This window comes from Oxyura jamaicensis, chromosome 2, assembly GCF_011077185.1.
Source record: "Oxyura jamaicensis isolate SHBP4307 breed ruddy duck chromosome 2, BPBGC_Ojam_1.0, whole genome shotgun sequence".
NCBI classification, from domain to species: domain Eukaryota; kingdom Metazoa; phylum Chordata; class Aves; order Anseriformes; family Anatidae; genus Oxyura; species Oxyura jamaicensis.
This window is the reverse complement of record NC_048894.1, coordinates 21077396-21099300: the sequence shown is the minus strand read 5'-3', so window position 1 is coordinate 21099300 and position 21905 is coordinate 21077396. Positions and strand designations below refer to the sequence as shown.

The following is a 21905-nucleotide window of genomic DNA, read 5'->3' as shown; positions in this document are numbered from 1 at the left end:
CTTTTCTTTTCTTTTCTTTTCTTTTCTTTTCTTTTCTTTTTTCTTTTTTCTTTACCAGCTGTACTTAGTTCTAACACTGTCATATTTGTTCACAAACTTATATATTTATTCACAGAATTTCTACTTTTAGAGAGATTTTAAAGTGGTAAACTTCTCTGGCCTTCTCTCTTTTCTGTATCTCTTCCTATGCAAGGGCAGAAGTAAATGTTATAATAGCAATCATTTATTTTTAACTTGGGCTGTGTGATCTGGAGAGGATTGCAAGTACTGCCTGAGAATCCTCGCTTTACCAGTGATGGGCTCCCTGGCAGCCTGCAGAGCCAGGGGAGAGCAAATGCTTTCCTCTCTCCTCTTGGAGTGTTTGGACCTGGCTAAGACCATGAGCTGCTCCTTGTCTGTCCTCCACCCACACTGCTGAATTGTCTGGTACCCAGGTACTTCACCCTTGCCTTCAGAAGGCTGTGAAAAAGAAAATAAAACATTATGCTGTCCAAAGGAAATGTGTCCTTTTGTTTCACATCTCATTAGATCCTGTTAGCCTTCTTCCTCCACCACTTTTAATTTGCAAACACTTTCAGAAAAATTAATCCTAGTTTGAATTACTAATTTGCTTGCTGTGCAGTTTCACCTGCTACATAATAACCTGTCAAGGCCATGAAGAAGAAATAAAAAACCATCCATAATACCTATGAAAAATATTATCCAAGCACTTGAAATATATATATATATATATATATATATTTCTCTTGATGTTTCAAAATTGCCATCCTTATTGTGTTTTTATGTTTTTTTATTACAGTCTGTGCTGTTCCGTATGCTTCTTTCTGGTCTCTGCTTAAACACTTCCCTCTTCCTACCAGCGGGGAGTAGTTTTTATAATTAATCTTGTCTTATGTCAAAGGCTGAAACTTTGACTGACTTCTATAGCAGGGCATACCTCCAACCATCTTCTGTTTGTTTTCTTATGTGTGATAGGTGGCATCTTGGCTTCTGTAGAAGACTTGGCTGAATCAAACTTTCTAGCAGAACAAGCAGACTTATACACAAGCAAGACAAGTGGATTTTGGATAGGAATATACAGAAATGCAAATGGTAAATATTTTAATTTCAACATATAATCATAAATAGGTTTCATGAAATTAACAGAAATATGATGTATTGCTGCTTTTGAGGAACTAATATAAGGTAAAAGGTAGTTAAAACCAAACAAAAAGAGATTTATAGCATATTAATTTAAAAACTCTTGGAGGTGTGTGGGTTTATCCAGTAGGTGTGAAAGGCTGTAGAAAAGAAGTCAGCTTGGCTTCAGTTATGGATCTTTGCTATTGCCTGGGTCCACCAAAGGTGATGCGCCTTCCTGCCAGCATGGGCACTGCCTCGATTCCAATATTTTTATTGTATATCTGATCTAGTAGCAAAGGTGTAGAGAGGTGTTGGGATATCTCAAGAGGCAAAACACAAAAGACATTGTTCTTTGGGAAAGTAGTATGCAATGTGTAATTGAAACAATGATTGGGCCTCATTTCTAAATTCCACTGGTTGGGAAGTGCTGTAATCTGTGACAATTTTGCATGGCTGCTAATTACATGGCCATGTAACCAAGACTTCACAGAGGATGCCTGTCCCTGATGCGTACCACTGATCATTCCCTCTGTCCTCAGCCCTCCCTGGGGATGGGTCTCCCACTCCTGGTCTGTGAGAAGGCAATGCCCACCCTGTTTGCTCTGTGCTCCAGTTGGGAATGTGCCACGGCACCCCCACCTTCTTCTGGCCAGGCAGAACCCATTGAAAGGGCTGTGGGTGTCTGGATGGACCTCCATCACACTTCTCTGAATGGAGAAAAATAGGCTGCTGGCTACCAGACAAATCATACAGTAAAAAACATGTAACTGCAAAAAAAAACCATTAGTTTCAGCCCACAATCATTCAGATAGGATTTGTTTTTTCTTTTCCTTCCTTTTTTTTTTTTTTTTTTTAGATTCTGATTAACTCATTGATAATTCAATATTTTTATTTTAGAGGTATTTTAGAGGTTATGCTAAAAATAAATGCTTTAAATAAGTGTATTTCAAGCTTTACAATAAAAGTTCCTTAATTTTCAGTGAGTGCTGCTGAAAAAAGAATTTAGAAGGTAAAAAAAAAAAAAAAAAAAAAAAGTCTAGCTTTATTCATTTTTCTGTTTGAAAATTTAGTCCACCAGACAAAGAAAATGGAGATATAATAACTGTTATGATTAGCAAATCCACAAATCATAAAGCTGAAATGCAATTATATTGTTTTTAAGATGAGAATCAAGAGAAATAAAATACATTAGAAAATAACCACAGAGGGGATTTTTGAAGAGGAAAAATAGTATTAGTGAAGATCTTTGATGTGAAACTATTAGTATTGCTACTAACATTTGCACCACCAGGGCAGCTGCTTTGGCAAGACAACAGTGCCTTTGACTTTGTCAACTGGGGTGAAGGAGAGCCCTCAGAGGAACAGCTTGATTACTGTGTGCAACTGTCTGCCTCTTCTGGGTACTGGAGTGGCATTCCTTGTTCTTCTGAAAAAGGGTTTATTTGTAAGAAACCAAAGAGTAAGTGACTTGTTTAATATTTGCTCTTGATGGTTATGCCCTTATTTCAGTAGTAATAACATAATATCTTTACTACAAAAGACCCACAATTTATGTCTAATTAAATGCTCTATTTACAGACTTTTCCTTATCACTTATTTCAATGTTCAGCCAAAAATATTACAAATACATAGAGCTGTATGTACTGTTAATGTTTTATTACTTTATAACTTCAGATTTTCTCACATTCTGTAATGAATATTCAATTAGTAACTAAAGATTATCAATGTTTTCTGGAAAATGTTTAAGCTCCTTTGTGGTTTTGCTCCCTTCCAACATGCACACCCATTTTCCTGTTAACATTAATTCCTGTTCAATGGAACAAGAGTTGCCTCAGTTATTTGCTTTTCTTCCTCTTGCTGCACTGTTACATGCTGTTCCAGCAAGAGATGGATGAAGCAATTTCATTTAAATAATAACAGAACGGAAGCAGAATCCAGAGCACGTATAGTGACCTTTGAAAATAGTTGAAGTGCTTTGGTTAGCATTTATTTTTTAATGTTGTGTTTCTGTGTAACTGAGCACCATCTGCTTTGGTCAGGAAGTAGAAATATCATAATATAGTGAGCCAAGCAGCCATGTGGTATTTTTGAGTTCAACTGTTAATTTTGAAAAAGAATTTTTTTTAAAAAAAGTACAATTTCCTGCCCTATTTCGCAACCCCCAAGCTTCAGCACATTTCTGAGTTTCTGCCCTTTCTTCTAGCAGAGCAAAGCTGCAGCTGGTGTGGCAAACAGCTGTACATGCTTTGGTAGTGGCAGAGTATTTTCTGAAATGGAAAAATCCTCTTTTAGGGCAACTTCTACATTTCTTTGGGTAGTTAGAGAAAAAGACACAACATGAAGTTAATTACTTGTTACCGGTTATATCAGAAAGCACAAACTCAGCATCTATACATAATTTGTTTTGGGGGTTTGATTTGGAGCTGCCCTTAAGTGCCACGGCAAAGTGCCGATAATATTCCCTTGATAATATTCCCTTAATATTCCCTTAACACTAGGCTCTCCAGCAGAACATTCTTTCTGAACAAGCACCTTAACAACACAGTGAGCCCTGCATCCTCCCAAGGGACAAAATAACAGTTGTATTTCCTCCTTGCCCATGAACAGGCCAGAGCGTAATGTGGTGCTGTGCTTCTGCTGTGGCTGCACAGCTCCTTTTGCTTGCCACTGGCTGGCTTGCACCCAGCAGCTGTCCAGTGTGCGGGGAAATATCTTGCAGATGGCGCCCTCTTTGCACAGCTGGGAAAAACTGCATTAGAAACTTTGAGTTGATAATCATAATTAAAGATGAGAATGGATTACGGTGAATTAAAATCTGCTGGGTCTCAAAGGAACCTTGTGCTGTACGGGAAAATTGTCCTATAGCCGTAGCATTCAAGCAAGTCGTTTCCCATCTGCTGACATGCAGACCCAATAATGACAAGATTTATCAGCCAGAGGAGAAGGGAGAGAGCCTGATGCGGTCAGGACCTATCTGTGCTTGGAGATTATTTGGTTACTAATAAAGACTCGAGAAGAAGACTTTGAAATGCAGAACACTGTAGTTTCATTACACTGAATAGCAGGTTGAGATCAATCACACATTTTCATCATTAATTTATCAAATGTGTTTCTAGAAAGCATGTTAAGGTAACCTTGGTGTGCAGGTTACCAGTTCTTTTGCTGAACATGGGACAGTTAGGATGGGAATGCAATTTTGATGAAACATCTGTCTTTCTCTTTGACAGATATTTTTCAAGTAACTGCAAATGTGAAAGGTAGGCTTTATTTTTCCTTCCCAATAACTTCAAAGTGATATGAAAACAAACACTTGTATTTTTAATGTATTGAATTTATGAAGTTAGGAATTTTATAATTTCATAAGATTATGATTTCATGAAATATAAAATTTATGAAATATATAATTTGTCTTTTATGTATTTATTTATGTGTTTAATTTACTTAGTTCCATTGAATTGAATTAATTACCGTAATGACTTAGCAATACGTACAAGACATGCACAGCATTCCAAGAAAACTAAATGCTTCAGTAAACTGATCACCCTCTTTTTGCTCCTTCTTATGCACACTAATGTCTGTGAGGGTGCTGACACAGAGACACCGTGATAGATGTTTAATACAGCTCTTATCCTAATAAAAGCATGTGAGCATATTTACACCTTAATGACCACATCTTCTTTGTCAACTTCCTATACTTGCCCCAAGAAAGCAGTTGAAGAAGGCCAGGGGATTATATTCCACTTCCTTCATAAACACGGGTTCCTGATAGACATCACAGTAACTAAGGGGAAAATTAGTCCTGTAGTCTACATATTTATGGCTATAATAGACACACATCTAATAACTTTGTATTTATTTACAGATGCCAAAAAAGACAAAGAACATGGTCAGAGCACTGTTTGGATACTTACTCTGGTCCTCATCATTTTAGTAGCAATGGGCTTCATGGCTTATTTCTTATTCAAGATCAAAAACCAAAGTGAGACTCAACGAGCAGTGAGGCAATATAGCACACTGCTAAAGCACAGCAGTGACCCACCTGGAGGGGATGATGATAATGATCTTGCCAGCAACAAAGAAAAAGATGAACACAGCATCATCTAATGTGATTACATAGCTAAACTATAAGGTCAAGCTTAAAAAATAATTTAGTCAGAACAAAAGAAGTCATAGTAAATGTTACATACACCAGCTTACATTATGAACTAAAGTAGCAATTATTCCTTGGTATGGATTAAAAACTATTGCTCTATGCTTTTTAAGACATTCTCTCAGGACTAAAACTCAGAGTACTGTGTAAAATCGCTAATTAAACAAGAGTGACAAATAAAAGTTGCAGTGTGAATCTGGAGTTAAAAGATATGGATCGATAGTGTTGTTTTTTTAAAGATCTGTGGCACCATCACAAACAGAACCAAGTACAGATATACAGTGAGTGTTCGACACCACTCAGCCCTGAAGCCTGCCTTTTGAGAGTGCATACTGGTACTCAGATGAAATGGTGTTTGGAATAACCAGAGATTTACATTATCGCATCTTTATTACACTCTACACAAATAAAATTGCCATAATATTGTACCTTGCCATAATGGCTTTCTTGTCATAATATTGTAACTATAAGTGAAATATTTGTCCTTCATTCACGGAGTTTCAGAGCTTCAATTTATTCTTTGACAATGGATATTTTGCATCAATTAAATATTACATTATATCAATAAAGGATCTATATCTTACATAATAATACTTCAGTGCTGTTGAATTAGCATGCGAATGCTAAACTATGTTATATGGATTGGTGACCAAATGAGTCATTTACATTATAAGATTATAAGGAAACACAGAAACATGAGAAGGCATATGAATAAAAATAAATATAAATAAACTATAAAATAAAATGAATGCCAAATAAAGCTGGAAGAATCCTTTCCTGTTTTATTTCACTTGACATCTCATTTTTCGATGCCTTCTCTTAACCTCCAGCTCTCTGAGAATTCAACTGATGACAGGACACTGTATTCATGCTTAACCTCAGACGGTTCAGGCCAGTAAGGCAGTGGGGCAAAAAAACAGCATCTTGGTAGTGTATCAGGTTTACTGTGCTGTTTGTTTTCTGAAAATTTTATGTTGCCTATACAAGACTGGGGGAAAAAAAAATAAGAAAAAAAAATATAAAAAGATCTCAAGGATCTCTGGTAAAAACACACCCTTAAAAAGTGCATAGGAACTGTACAGGTGAGGTTGTTGGGAAGGAGAGATTCACATGACATTGGATTGTTGGTTGCTGGATATTGAAGAAGAAAATATTTCAGAGGACAGGAAATGAAGGGCATTCTGTTCTTGAACTATTTTTACTGTCAGTCCCCTTGATCTTACACTTATTATTATTATTATTATTTTCCTTCATGTAAGTTATAAAATGTCCTGATGTTTATGTTTTTGTAAATACTGACATTGAACTGAATCCAGCAGTCTTTGGTGATTAGTGATAAAGCCAAGGTAAATGAAAAGAGTAAACAGATGAAGAAAACAAACAAACAAACAAACAAACTTAAATATAACAGCTAATAACACGATTTACAATTTTGATATTTTGATGGCTGATATCATTAACACAGCTCTGTAAGACCCTATATTCTGTAAATGGCTTTCTTCTCACATCAAGCGATACATCACTCTTTCAGAATATACTGGGAGATTTGTTTTCATAATAAAGCTATGAAAACAGATACAAAATTCTAAAGGTAATTTTTGCTGAATATCTTTCCTCTTTTTCCTTCAAAACATATATATATATATATATATTTTGCCACATAGCTAGAATTGATTTCTGCTTAAGAAAGGGCTACAGCTTTTTTTTTTATTTTTTTTTATTTTTTTTTTTTTTTGAGAATATTGCTCTTTGCTTGTCTCACATATGGTGCAAAGAAAGAATTTTAAGTGTTAAAATTAATTCATATTTTATGTATTAAATAATTCTGAAAGGTAGTTCTCAATTTGTTTTGTTGTCAAAATCACCAATTAACAGAAAGATTTGTAAAGATTTGCATTGATTCACCTGAGTCAAATTCACATGAAATTATGACACAATGGTTTCACCCATTGATAACCTGGAGAAGACAAAAAGAACATATATACATAGTGTTCTCTTTGTCAACTTTCCAATCAAAATTAAATCATCTTATTCCAGTTAACTTTTCACACTGTGATAGTTAACACAGCTTGGTGAACCAAATTAAATACATCCTTTATTGCAGTGACCTGCTACATATACCAGTATACCTGGTCAAGAATTATTATATATATATTTTTTCCCTCAGTTTCACAGGCATGATATTTGAAGTAAAGGGCTCTTTCTGCTAATTTACCTTTGAGGGCCAGGATTTTAAAATCCCAGAGAAGAAAAATCAATTAATTAAATAATAATAACAACAACAATAATAATAATAAATAGCAGAATGATGTCAAACTGTTCAAACTTTGTCACTTGCACCTGAATGGAAGGAACTTAATTTTCAGATGCAAAGTTATTGAATTTTGTAATCGTTTGTAGAATTCAAAATACCACACGTGACAGGATATTTCCTTATTTACAGCCCAGAGTTTTCTCTTTCAATTAAAACTCTCCAAGGAAGAGTTTTAGAAGGACCCAGCACCAACAATTCTTTTCGGATTATTACTTCAACAATGAATTTCTTTTCATCTTTTTTGTGAATAAGAAGAAAGGAATGAAACCCTTGACTTTTTCTACAGTCTTAATTTTCCTCTCTTTCGTTCATACTGCTTTTCAGACACTCGGTGAGTTTCATTCTTTATCCTCCACAAAAATACATGTGAAAGTGGGAGCTTTTGTTCTCTTGCTCATTTCTTAAGCTCTTTAAGATTTTCATGCAGCTTGATTATCCTTTATTTTGTATTCATTCTAACTGGAGTTACAATAGATGCAGATAGAGATATTGGTTCACTTTTAAAGAGAAAGGAAAAGTCTGGATAGGACAAAGCTGAGAGTCAGAAGTCAAGACAGTCATACATTCAGCTGATGATTTCTTTTGGATGCATCTTAACTACTGGTTATGTCTACTCTGTGAAGTAAACAGAAAGAGTTTTGAAAAATAGAAAGTTTAAGGAATTAAAGATTTCTTTATGTGTATATCCTGTCCTTAGGATGACAACGTGTAAGAAGCAATGGAGTCTGTGCTGTAACATTGGGGCAACTGAAAAAATATTGTAAAGGTCCAAGTCAAGAATGGCCCAGGAATGCCCAGGAATAACCACTGCAACCTTTACTTAATTTACTTTACTTTTTACTTTTTACTTTACTCTTTACTGCAGAGAGATGCAGTGAACGCTCTGAAGCTACTGTGAACAGACTTCAGCTGGCTCTCCCTTTTGATGTTAAAATGGTGATAAGGTTCAAGGATATTTTCCCTATCCATCCTTCAATTCATTAAATTTGTGGAGGATTGGGATATGAATTACAGCTTCTGAAAGCAGATACTGTGTCATGTGAGCTGTGCCAGCACCAGCCAGTGAAAAAAGGGTGTCTACCCTGCACTCTGCCACATTTAACCCAACCCCATGTGATGGCCCAATCACAAGCATCACAATTATCAGCGAGAATTCGTATCATTAGACCCAATATGAGGCAATTATGAGGGCAATGGCTGAAATTTTGTATATTACACTTTGCACTTCAGTAGTAAGCTGTAATAATTAAAAGATTTAATATAATTTAAAACTTTCTGTCTAAAGGGAAGAAGAAATTGTGTTGTAATTCCGAATCCAGATTTCAAGAAGTGAAACTTTCATAAATTACAAAGCCGTTAAAATTACACAGGGCCTTCTGGGGAGAGACTGAATATTAAACACAGATATAACAAGAATTGTCATAAATTCATTAATCCAAATTTCTCTGGCACTTTCTATTCTGCTCACAGTTCAACACTAACAGTGCCCTAACATCCTATCCCTAGCTTAGGAATTTACTTTAGTGTTTGGAAGGGTATTGCATATTCTGTTGTGCGGTTACTCTTGGACAAATAGAAGGATGCTACAGGAATGCACAGACACATGCATGGTATTTTTACATACCGCTCAGTGTTGGTTCTTGTGAGAATTTCTGAATGGCTTGGTTGTGTTTATTTGTATTGATTTCTGATGATAAATGAATTAATGTGAGCATACTGGAACAGAGCAAGGTAATAAGTCACCATTTTTCATCCTTAAAAAACAAACAAACCCCAAACAAACAAACAAAAACCAAATAAGCAAAGGTCATGTGAAAAACAAACAAACAAACAAAAACACAGAAAATGTCAATTACAGAAGGCAAAGGTCAAATAAACTTCACTTATTAGCTTTATTAACCACAAATATAGTCTGGTGGAAATGTATGTAAGATGAGCTAAATTCACTGTGCAGGAAGTGATGGCAGACCTCTGAATATTCAGTGAGGTCTCTTTTAGAAATCATTAAAGAAATGTATATTTCATCATGGATTTGGAAAAATAAAATCCAGTATGCTCATGAAAATTCCGTTATACTGATGATATTTTTGAAGCTACATCATAATATAGTTTATGTGTTCTTATTGCTCTGAACTATATTTATATGAGAGGCACTTATTTTTCATTACCAGAAGGAAAGAAAAGGCTTGAAAATGCTGTATGATCTTTGCAAAAGTGACTCAGATCTTGTCTCCTGACAGGAGACTAGTCAGGAGATTAGCATAGAATTGTCAACAAAATACACCTCTTTCCTTACAAGGTCCATCATAATTTGTTCACCATAAATACATTAATTCTGATTATTTTGTTTTACAGACAATGAAATATTTTTAATATACAATGAAGATAGCAAGCAGTGCTTAATTGCTCAGAGGTCTCATGAAGTCACAACAGCTGCTTGCAACAAAAACAGTGAATTACAAAAATTCAGATGGGTGTCTGACCAGCAAGTGATGAGCGTGGCATTTGCACAATGTCTGGGAGTGCCTTACAAGCAAGACCAGGCTAAAATTTCTTTGTATCCCTGCAACAAGAAAAGTGAATTCCAAAAATGGGAGTGCAGAAATACAAGCTTGGCAATCCAAGGGGAAGATTTGTTTCTCAGTGCTGCCAAAAGGATAAAAGACAATATTGTACTGAACAAGGTGTCAGGTACAACAAATAAATGGAAGATCTATGGAACCAGGGATGACTTGTGTTCTCAAGGCCATGAAGGTAATGTTTAAAGATTAATCCTGACAGTGTCATGTACTCACTTGTTTGCCATCACAGACAGGGCCCTTTTATTTCTGCTCCCCTTAGTCTTAGCAGCTGTTCCCCCTGAAGCAATGTTGGAAGATCAGTTTACACACTCAGGCTTCCATTCCCCCATCCAGAGATGCAGAGGTGCTTGGCTAATGTAGTTTACTAGTACTAGTGAAATTGTATTAACATTCTTGGATGAAAGACAAAAATCCTTAAGGTTTTTGCCAATAATAAATGTAAGGAAATTATTCTATACATGCTACCATTCTGTTACAGAAGATATTTTTTAGAAAATCACTTTTAAATAAATGACAAAAAAGGTTCCTCCCTGTAGTAGCTGCTCTATTTCCAGCAGTTACAGCTGAAGATATCATCAGTGAACGGTAAATTGCAAGATCTACCAAGAACTTTTGAGGAAGAACCTGCTGGTGACAGTAGGTCTCCTGTTACAGTGCTGTAACATGTGGGACACTTCTTCCACATAATTTTTGGAGACTACAGACATGTAGAGATTCCTTTACCTATATTATAATTTCTCTTTTGTCCCCTCAGATCTGTTTACTCTGCTAGGAAATGCCAATGGAGCTCCGTGTGCCTTCCCTTTCAAGCTCCATGGTAAATGGTACACCGGGTGCACGGCTGCTGGCCGGTCAGATGGCTTGCTCTGGTGTGCAACAACACCTGACTTTGAAGTGGACCACTTGTACGGATTCTGTCCAACTGTCAGTAAGTCTCAAATGCTGAAAAAGGTGCTATCACACAGCACTGTTAGGTAAATACATCAATACTGAAATGCTGTTACAAACATGTGAAGGAAAACTCTTGTGGTGGTTTTATTTTACTAAAAGATGTATTGCCATGACATAATCTTCCTTACAGAAGAAACAAAACACATCTCCTGTGAGTCTACAGTCAAACTGAAGTTGTCTGGGTATGTCCATCAGTGATTAATACCTGAGAAAAGACCAATATGTTTTAAATATGACCACATTTAGCCAAATCTCAAAATTGAGATGCTACTCACAATCTATAATTTTCCCTACCTCATTGCTATTTGTGGTAACAGTAGGACAATTGTCTCTATCCATGCAAATCTCTGTTCTGCATGACAATATTGGTCTACAGTCCATGAAAAGGTAGTTTGTTTTTTTTTTTTTTTTTTTTTTTTTCTGAAAACAAAAAGGAAGAAGATTGGTTCACAGGTCTTACTGGGAGAGCTGCATCATCAGCCTTTCCCCTGTAATGTTTCCCACATGATGGCTTCTCCTTTGCTTTGCTTCATACTGCACTGAAAGCCAACAAATAAATGTATGTGCAGCTGAGAGCAGACTCTGAAGGACAGTATTACTGAAAATAATGAAAATACTACCTCAAACCTAATTTTTCAGTGCTATACCACAGACTCAAATTTGTCATTTTGATAGATAGAAGAAACAAGATTCAGCTCATACTCAGCTAACAACCACCACCATCTTTTTCACTGACATTACTGAAAATGACTACCTGGTGCAATATTACACACAGTAGCTTAAAAGAGGCAAAACACCCTCCCTGTATAAACAGGGAAACAAGGAAGTATTTGGCATTATATAATTGTTGGACATTGTCATCAATACCTGAGTCTACAATTTAAAATGAATGTTAAATATTGAAATGGATTAGCAAGAAATAAACAAAATAGAAAAATAGGATTTATTATTATTATTATTTTTTTTTTTTTGAAGAATGGTTCAAGAAATCCAACTTATTTTCCTTAACAAAAGAAAAAGCTAAGGGAAGTTGTAATCACAGTGTATTAGCACATACCCAGGGAACAGTTTTGCTAACAAAAATCTCCCAGAAGATAATTTTTAAGTTCTAGTGACCCATGAAGACTAGAAATAGGACATACAAAAACAAACAAACAAACAAACAAAACCTAATGATGACATAACTTAAGAGGTAAAGTTTCCATCATTGAAAATCTTTGCATTTCAGTTGTATTTCAGCCAAGAATTAATTCAGATATAGCTTATGAGCTTCTGAAAATCTGAAAAGATTATCTACTCTGAAAATCTGAAAAGATCTGAATCTGAAAAGAATCTGAAAAGATTTTCAGAGTAGATAATGGCCAAGGTACAGTTTTGCTTTATTGATTTTTTTTTTTTTGGGGGGGGGGGGTGGGGTGTTACCTGAAGAGTATCAGATTTGGCAAAAAAAAATGTAAATGAAGGATGAAAGATCATTTCTGTAAATGTCAATAGCAAACCCTCTTTTACTTAATAAAGAGCACACTAACTGAAAATTATGGTTTTTATGGGTTTAGGCTTATTTACCCAAGAATGATCTAATTTCACAAGTAAGCTTGTATTGTTTGTTGTATTTAAATTTTCTCATAACATTTTTTATAAGACATTTCTAAAAAACTGCAATATTAAATCTATTTTCTCTCACACAGGCAGTGACAATGACAAATTTTGGAGTATAGATCCTCTGACAGGAACCTACTACCAGATAAACTTCCAGTCAGCTCTCACATGGCACCAAGCAAGGAAGAGCTGCCAACAACAGAACGCAGAGATGCTAAGTGTCACAGAGATACATGAGCAAGTGTATCTAAGAGGTGAGCAAACAAGCAATAAAAAGAGTGTCAAAGAGTTTTTGTCTGATTAAAAAAGTTTTGGTGCTTTAATCGCATTACAATGAATAATTAAGTTATTATTAGCATTTCCGCTGCTAGGAAGGTATTGACATTACTGTAAATTACACTTTTAAAAAGTGGAACTTATAAGATCTGTGGAGTTGTCATTTGAGATTATTTTTATTATTATTATTCTTTGTAAATAAGTTAAGAATTTGCAGTTAATTAAGCAAGATTTAGATCAAATTCAGAAAATATGAACATATCAGTCCAAGAAAAGGAGCTTATAAGAAAATAATTATAGAAGATATATGACTTTTATATTAAGAAATCAGTATTCTTTTTGTAGACCTAATAAAATAGATTTTTTAATATAACATAAAATTTTTGTACAAAACACCAGTGAAAATCTGCATAAAGAATCTGTAGCTTTATGCATGGACTCTGTAGAATGAAGGCCCTGAATTAATTTCACCAATCTTTATTAAACTTGTAAATATTAACAATTGCAATTCGGTGTTTCACTTTTTTAGGTCTTATTGCTTACATACAACCATAAAATAAAATTAAATCCAGATAAAAGTAATACTCAAACTAGTCTTTTGCTATTCTCTACCTTTCAACTGCAGAATAAAGTCTCTGAATTTATTACTAGTAAACATAAATTCTGTGCTGAACTTGGAAATCACTAACAGATATTTATTATCCTCCTCTGAAACTTGAGATTGCGGAGCATTTCATAACAAATGTGATGAGAATTCCCACTCTTTTGGTTACCTAGATCTGATTGACAGCAAGAGATCCCCCCTCTGGATTGGGCTTAACAGTCTGAATCTCAACAGCGGCTGGCAGTGGAGCGGTGGCTTTCCTTTCAGATACTTAAACTGGGCAACAGGTTGTAATCTTATTTTGTTAACAGTTTTTTGAATGAATCCTTCCTGACAGAAAGTTGAATGCATATTAACTACAGACCTGTAGTATTCCCCATGAATACAAGGAAATAAGATTGAAAGGTTTATGAGACATATGAGACATGAGATAAAAAAACTGAGAACAATGATTTTTTTTATTATTATTATTTTTTATTTTTTTTCCCCACCGTATATCAAAAGGAGTTTCAAACAGAAGGGTTAAGTAAACTGTTGCTCTACTGGATGTAGCTAAAGCAAAGAGCGCTGAGCTGTAGCATCCCATGCTTACCTTCAAGTAAGCTAAAACCTGTCTCCAGCTCCCATAAGGGTTATCAGACCTTGCTGCTTGCAAGGACTCAGCTGTCTGAATATCAGCCTTCTCCTTCGCCTCCTACACTTTTCTTCCTTTCTGGTCTCCTCTTTAAAATTTGAGAATGCCTGTAAATGGAGTTCACAGCACTGGCAGTTTGTCTTTGAAGATCTCCTGATGGTTGTCATGGTAGCAGTGTGCAGCAAATGCTGAATGTTCGCTTACTGACTAAGTCCATCTTTTGGCCCTCCTTATGTCTCAAAGGCCCCTTGCACCACCTGTTTTCGTCTGGCACAAAGAATGGGGGGAAAGCCCAATGACACTGAGCCTGACAGAGGGTTTTCTACCTTCTGTACCACTAGTCAAATCCCTTCAGGCTTGCAGAGAAGAGGAGCAGCTGATCCTCATGTCAAGCAGCCCACACCTTGGAGTTCCTGTATCCACACACGATGACTATTGTGATGAGTTAATCTATATATTTCCAGTTTAATGCATAACTATTGTAAATTGTATCTTTTGTGAGGGGAGAGACTGTGACTCATTGAACAATGAACCTCTGTGAGAAGAGGAAAACACTGCTCATTCCCCTAACATGGTGGTACAAGAGAAACTCCTGGAGGGCAGGATGCAGAGGCAGGCAGGGCAGAGACATGCACACAGCAGAAGGGCATGTGAGAAGGCCTTGGTTGCAGCAAGGAACAAATCTGCGGCTCTCACTGAGGGGGCATGCAGAAAGGACCTTTCTGAAGGGCCTGAGTGGACCTTTTTCATTCCAGCACAATGCTGAAAGCTGATGGATTGGAAGCTAACAGAAAGGAAAGACTACCCTGCAAGGGCAATGTGGAAACAGGGAGATTTGCTTTCCCATTTTGTGATTTGGCATGTCTCATCCAACTGATTTGCCTTATATTATATTTTAGGAATTCCATATTATTATTTTTGTGCTCCACTAAACACAGTTGTGGGAACTTGAAATAATTTAACACACTCCCAGAAAGAGGAATCACACCCTGCTGGACTTCGATCAATTCCCATCACTCTCTGTTCAACTGCTAGACAACAGATCCCACGGATCAGTTATTTTTTTTTTCCCTCATATTTTTTTTAAATAATATTCACTCAGTGAACTTGGTTTAGTTCTATAATACAGACCTAGAATTTCATTTTTTGAAACTTTTTATCACTAGCAGCTGATGGCTCTTATTCTGAAGAATGTTTTTCTCTCTTCACATCTGAAAAATTCCTTGCCTGAATACAAATTAAGAAAAGATGCTGCCTTACTGTCTTCCTGCCCCAAAATATTAGCTCACACCATGTCCTTTGATTCCATTAATGTAACTGAGGGCTTTAAGCTCATTACTAATTAGTTCTATTAGTGTAACAGGGTCCAGACTGTAAAATGTACACAAAATGTTTCATGAGTTATGAAACTGTGAGTTCCGATTTCCTACAGTCTGAGTGCAGCATCACTACCATGGCTGTATCAGGTACCCCTTCAGTGTTTGGAAGGGGTCTTCTCTCCAGCATCTACTGACTGGGCAAGAACATTAGGTGTGCTGCAGCAGGTTGCGAGCTATACATTTAATGGCTTTTAATGGATCTATGGCTGACACCTCTGTACAGGCTGATTAAATGGTCAGTGGGACAAGGAGAGGACTTGCTGCACCTTTTCCATCAGTGTGGGCTCTACGTTTAGTCTCTCTTTTGTGCAAACTGACAACTTTCACAAAACTTATAGGACCATCTTATTTTTGAGACTGTAATTCTGCAATCAAATATGGCAGAAAATGTGAAGTGAATTATGCAACAAGCATTGAAAAAAATGTTTTGATGGGTGTTTTAAATTACATTTCCTTATCTGCAGTAGAAAAATAATTGTAGCAATGAAGTCATGAGTCTGTAATTGACACATGAAAAGGCTGGAAGTAAATTGTTCTTTCAGCTGCTGACATAAAACCTGTGCTACATAAAAATAATTTGTTTTTCATTTTATGAAGGAAGTCCTTCTCCTGAGCCTGAGAAACTCTGTGCAGTACTAAATCCCAGAAGAGATGCTAAATGGGAAAACCAGCCATGTGAGAAGAAAGTTGGCTATATCTGTAAAAAGGAAAACTTCACACTGGATCCTTTCAGTCTTCCATCAGGTATGTCAAACAAATAGAAAATTCCACATCTACTTAAAAAAAAAAAAAATCATTTTCACTTGTTCTGCTTTGATGAGTAGAACAGAACAAAGCATGTTTTATTTCTTAAACCAAATACATTTAAATATTGGAAATGTTCCTGAAACTAATGTTCCTGAAACTTAGCAACCACATAAGCAATTTTTAATTCATGCTAGTATTCATGATTCCAGAGAAAATGATCTAACCCATGCACTATCACAAAAGTACCATGGACTGCACATCCTAGTGTGAAAAAAATAGTTAGGTATGCTTCACCATCCCTGGGGTGTGTTCTAATGACAAGATCTAGGCTTCTCACTGAAATCTGGAAGACAGCACCAATAGGCTCGATCCCTTCTCTGTGAGACTGTATGTGACCTGCAAAGATGGCAAAATAGATCGACTTCCTTCAGACCACTTTTCCACTGCATTGTTTTAGTTTTTTCTTCTTTGGGGATTAATTTAATGACAACTATCAGGGAAAGCCATGGAATTACTTGTGCTGCAGTAATAATGCCTGTACGAAACTTGCACAATAATATTGGACGGGATATGTTGTGTGAAAATATCGCATGCGCAATTTCAAAATATTTCCCCATTCAGAAGTGAACATTTCACACTAGTGAAGTCGTTACCATGGGCTCCATTATTTTATGCTTTTGTTTAAATACAACATGTTTTCTGTAAAAGTACAATGTGCAACAGCAAACAGACTAAAATATTTTACACATCCGACAAATTAATAGAAGTACTGCTTATTTATAATCACTCAGATTTCCCTCTAATTAGCTTATTATTTGATTTCAAATGTCATTGTAGTGTTTGCATCATTTAAAAACTTGAAATATGTATTTATTTTGAGGGGATACACCGCCAGTTAAATGCCCAGAAGGATGGTTGCCCTATGCAGGTCATTGTTATGTGGTTCATAGAGAGCCCAGGGTATGGAAAGAAGCCTTAACTTCCTGCAATGAGAGCAATGGCAATCTGGTCAGTATTCACAATCCTGAAGAACATGGCTTCATACTATCTCAGCTTGGTTACAGTGAGTATTTCTATAGAGTGGTGTTCATGACTAATGGGAAATTATATTATTCTAAATTTTACAGCATTTTTAAAAAGTTTCTTATTTGTTTTTTATGAATATTTATAGGGAAACATACAGATATATAGCAAAAAATAAATAAAAAGAAAAAAAAAATAAAATCAGAAAAATCCCCCAAAACATGAGAGCAATCTTTAGCACTCTCTCTTTTATTTTTCATTGTTTTCAGTTTGATTTTCATTTCTTTTTGACTGCATAATATCATTTTAAAGAAAAAACAGCTCTATTTGGGCTACAGCGTTTGGGCTGATTATCTGCTTCAGACACCTTGTAGCTACAGATACAGGGAGCAGCTTTTACCCAATAAAGCTGAGGAATCTCATTTCCTGCTGGTATCTCACTTTTTAACTTCTTGAAAGAAGAATGTGAATGAGATCTTAAAATAAACTTCCCTGTCATTTAATCCAGATGAATTTGTATTGAAACATGACAATTTCAGCTGATCTCGAAATCTTGCTCCTACAGACTGTCACAACAGGTGTCTCACACAGGTGGATTTCTGTTTTTAGAAGCTACAGATGAGCTGTGGATTGGCCTGAATGACCTCAGCACACAGTTGTATTTTGAGTGGAGTGATGGGACTCCTGTTACATACACAAAATGGTTGCCTGGAGAACCAACCCATGCAATCAATGGACAAGAAGATTGTGTTGTTATGGCAGGAGAGGTAAAATCATCCCACCTTTCTGCAGCACTATACTGTTTGATTTTTGTTTCTAGCATGAATGCAAGGAACTAGAGAATGATGTCTTCATTCACTCAGAGGATGGTTGTTCTAAATTAAATTTAAAATTAAATTAGAGATAACTAGATAAATGCTCTTATCTGACTGTGGGTGTACATTACATGCCAAGCAAACCTTAACAGACTGCCTATGACATTTAACATAACCTCACATTTAAGCATGAGTATTTGGAATTCATTCAAAGAACACAGAACTTTATTTTCCCACTGAAGAAATATTGTAAAAAAATAACCAAGAAAATTTCTAAAGGAAACAGATCCTGCCTGGCTAATTTTCACCTCTTCCCAAATTGCACCTAGGATGGATACTGGGCAGACAGTCCTTGTGATAGAAATTTAGGTTATATCTGCAAAAGAAAGCCACTACAGGGAGTTTCTGGAACCCTAAAGACTGATCCTGGCTGTCTGAAGGTAACAATAAAATATCATCAGTAATCTGGTTAACAAAAACCCATTGTCTTCACAAGGTCCACTTGATACTGAGATTATATTTTTCCTCTATTAATTGTGTTTGTGCATCTAGAGTGATAATTTTCAATATATTCTCTTACAGTAAAGTTATTTTAAATTTTGTTGTTGCTAATATGACTCATCCCCATTATTTTCAGAATTGTCTGTGAAAAAGGCTAAAGACATTACTGTGGTTTTGTGCATATGTTATATTGTTCTACTAACCATCTGTAGTTATCTAAGATGTAGTAGAAACTGGGAACCATTTTTGAACAGTGACGTGATGTAAGATGATGACAAATCTAATTGCTAATGAAGTCAAATAAAAAAAAAATCAATTTGTTTTTATAAATGAATTTATTTTCAGAACAAGTTATTGTATCCTGCTGCATTTATTCTTCTCTATTTCTTCCATTTACTTTCCTGTTTACTACTGCTCAATAATTAGTAACATTTCCCACAGCCCTATACAGGGAACACAACTGGGCTCATTGCACTAACTGGAACTAGGCAGATATCAAATATTGAGCACACACACACACACACACATATATATATATATATATAAAACTTTCTTGGCTTTCTTGGGTGCAGCAAGCATACCTTCAGCTGGTAAAGAAGGGGAAACTGGAATTCAGTTATAATTTTCAATATATTTCTCAGTACAGAATCACAGAATGGTTTAGATTGGAAGAGACCTTAAAGATCATGCAGTTCCAACCCCCCTACCATGGGCAGGGACACCTCCCACCACACCACATTGCTCAAACCCACATCCAGCCTGGCCTTGAACACCTCCAGGGATAGGGCATCCACAGTTTCTCAGGGCAACTTGTGCCACACCTCACCACCCTCATAGTCAAGAATTTGTTCCTTCTATCTAATCTAAACCTCACCTGTTTTAGTTTAAAGCCATTACTCCTTGTCCTATCACTACACTCCTTGACAAGAATTTCCTCCGCATCTTTCCTGTAGGCCCCCTTTAGGTACTGGAAGGCTACTATAAGGTTTCCCCAGAGCCTTCTCTTCTCCAGGCCAAACAACCCCAACTCCCTCATCCTGTGTTCATAGGAGAGGTGCTCCAGACCTTTGATCATTTGTAGTTTTTATGGTGTATCTTCAATTAGACTTTTTAAGTGAACTGATGGATTAAATCAACTAATTAGCCTAGTTACAGTTCTTTTAGCCTAGAAACGTAAGTACATTTGAGTCAGTGTCTCACTATAACACTGACTATTCTCTGTAGTTCTGAGCAAAGAAATGTTTTATTCATCTACATCTGAATACGCTCCCTGTTCTACATGCCTCTGACTTTTCTGAGTTAAAATGTATGATTTATTAGTTGTTGAAAGAGAGGGAATCATATGCATTAAGTCTCTCTCCATAGGCTCACAAAGCTTAATTATTATGTCTCCTGGATTTCAAATGAATATGTTATCGCACTAACTTATATTAAAAATATGTGGATTTAAGAGTGTGCATTGAAATTCAAGTACTAAAACATATGCTCTTTACCTACAAGTATATTACATATGTTCTTCTTGACAGGGCTGGAAAAGGCATGGCTTTTACTGCTATCTAGTTGGACATACACCTTTAACATTTTCAGAAGCAAAGAAAACCTGTGAAAGGAGTGGTGGTTATTTAACAAGTATAGCAGACAGGTATGAAAAGAATCTAAACATTGTATTTCTGGTGGAATAATTATGGCATTTTATAAAATAGTTGCAAATGTTTTGAAAAAAAAAAAAAAAAAAAAAGTGGAACCATAAAAGAATGACCTTTTTCTGGAGAAAAATATTAAATAAATACAGTACATCTTTGCTAACCAAACGTTCATTACTCCTTCGTGTTTTCCAGTACTCAAAGAAAAGATCACAGTTGCTTCTGCTCTGTGTGGAGCAGTTTTTCAGTATATCACATTGACTACTGTTGAAGCTAGTTCCTCTGGTATCCACCTAAATGAGGCATTTCCACAAAAAAAAGGAAACCTAAAGGGGACTCCATTCATTCTAGTCTTGTGTAGTTTAGGATGCTGAGAAATGTCAAACTAAAGGATAACTAAGTTTCATCCCCATCTAACTTCTCATCTCATTTCAGATATGAGCAAGCCTACCTGACTAGCTTTGTTGGTCTGAGCTCTGAGAAGTACTTCTGGATTGGTCTCACAGACACAGAAGAGCAAGGGATCTTCAAATGGGTGACTGGTGAACGTGTTTTCTACACAAACTGGAACTCAGCAATGCCTGGTACTCTTTTTCATGTGCAGTCTTTGTAGTTTGTGTTTAAAAGCAGGATCTTAAAGTCCTGTGCTGGAGAAGAGGGACGCAGCAGTTACAAGCTTTCAAATGTCATGTAAGAAAGGGTATAATGGTTAGGCAGATCTTTGTACCTTTGCATCCTCATTGATCTGTCCACAACTTTTCCTCTCTTTCCCCGAGATATCATGCTTGGGGTGTGTCACATATATATGCTTTTGGAAATTAAGGTGTGAAGTCTTGCAGTTTTGCTGGCTCCCCTGCCCCACATGACAGCATCCAGCTGTAAATCTTTCCCTTGGCACCCAGCCTTGGTGACATATGGTCATCACAATGGCATTGCTTTATTTCACCGTTTGAAAAATGTAAAGGAAAAGAGACTTACCCAAAGTATGTGTACACCTTTGCCCTTCCCACTGCCTTTTCACTCCTCAATACAGCAAAGACAGAGTAGGCACTGAGGACTGAGATCTTTGTCTGGTCTTGCCAGTAACTATTCCCCAAAGACCAGTCCTTTTCCTGTGATGCTGCACTTAGCCATCCCTGAAATCAGCCTGCAAGGTTGGGGAAACTGCAACTGCAAGTAGTCAGTAGTCATGCCTTAAGGTTTTGGTCAAAGAAGACTATCTCAGGGCTTCCCTCCTGTTATCACAGACAACCGTCTGAGTGAGATTCTGCAGCAAATGAAAACATTTTGGTAATTAAATCAACATAAAGAGTCACAAATTACAATAGGATAATCACAAATATGTCTCAGCTAGTGTCATTTCCAGCTCTGGGTTTGCTTCTGGACTCTCCTGGGCTGTTTCTTGGTGACATCAGTTTAGTCTGCTATGACAGCACCTGGAGGCAGTCAGGGCTTGGAGGTGCTCTGCCAGCACCTCTACGTAAGCACTTCAAGCACCAGAGGGTTAGTTGCATAGGTTTCTTTCCTTCTTTCCTTCTTTCCTTCTTTCCTTCTTTCCTTCTTTC

General features: G+C 36.4%; 2 protein-coding genes and 1 long non-coding RNA gene across 7 annotated transcripts in view; 2 read left to right on the top strand and 1 right to left on the bottom strand.

The window, feature by feature from the left end:
• Nucleotides 1-6298, top strand: part of LOC118161497 (macrophage mannose receptor 1-like) — a 36126-nt gene extending 29828 nt beyond the window's left edge. For both annotated transcript variants that reach the window (XM_035316929.1, XM_035316930.1), the window contains exons 26-29: nt 976-1092; nt 2414-2581; nt 4350-4379; nt 4985-6298. In XM_035316929.1, the coding sequence (XP_035172820.1) occupies nt 976-1092; nt 2414-2581; nt 4350-4379; nt 4985-5226 (557 nt within the window). In that variant the 3' untranslated portion in view covers nt 5227-6298. The remainder of the gene's footprint in view (nt 1-975; nt 1093-2413; nt 2582-4349; nt 4380-4984) is intronic.
• Nucleotides 155-5142, bottom strand: LOC118161498. Its single transcript, XR_004748057.1, has 3 exons — nt 5034-5142; nt 1762-1889; nt 155-459 (listed from the first exon to the last, which is right to left on the bottom strand). It is a non-coding gene; the product is annotated as an uncharacterized LOC118161498 (long non-coding RNA).
• A 1418-nt stretch (nt 6299-7716) lies between the features above and the next one.
• The window catches only part of LOC118161494 (macrophage mannose receptor 1-like), a 33423-nt gene continuing 19234 nt past the window's right edge, over nt 7717-21905 (top strand). The window contains exons 1-11 of one of the 4 annotated variants that reach the window (XM_035316924.1): nt 7717-7917; nt 9942-10340; nt 10923-11096; nt 12808-12972; nt 13772-13885; nt 16209-16355; nt 17239-17421; nt 17991-18148; nt 18526-18636; nt 20224-20339; nt 20776-20924. In XM_035316924.1, the coding sequence (XP_035172815.1) occupies nt 7848-7917; nt 9942-10340; nt 10923-11096; nt 12808-12972; nt 13772-13885; nt 16209-16355; nt 17239-17421; nt 17991-18148; nt 18526-18636; nt 20224-20339; nt 20776-20924 (1786 nt within the window). In that variant the 5' untranslated portion in view covers nt 7717-7847. The remainder of the gene's footprint in view (nt 7918-9941; nt 10341-10922; nt 11097-12807; nt 12973-13771; nt 13886-16208; nt 16356-17238; nt 17422-17990; nt 18149-18525; nt 18637-20223; nt 20340-20775; nt 20925-21905) is intronic. The other 3 variants (XM_035316923.1, XM_035316925.1, XM_035316926.1) reach the window with 3 other exon arrangements.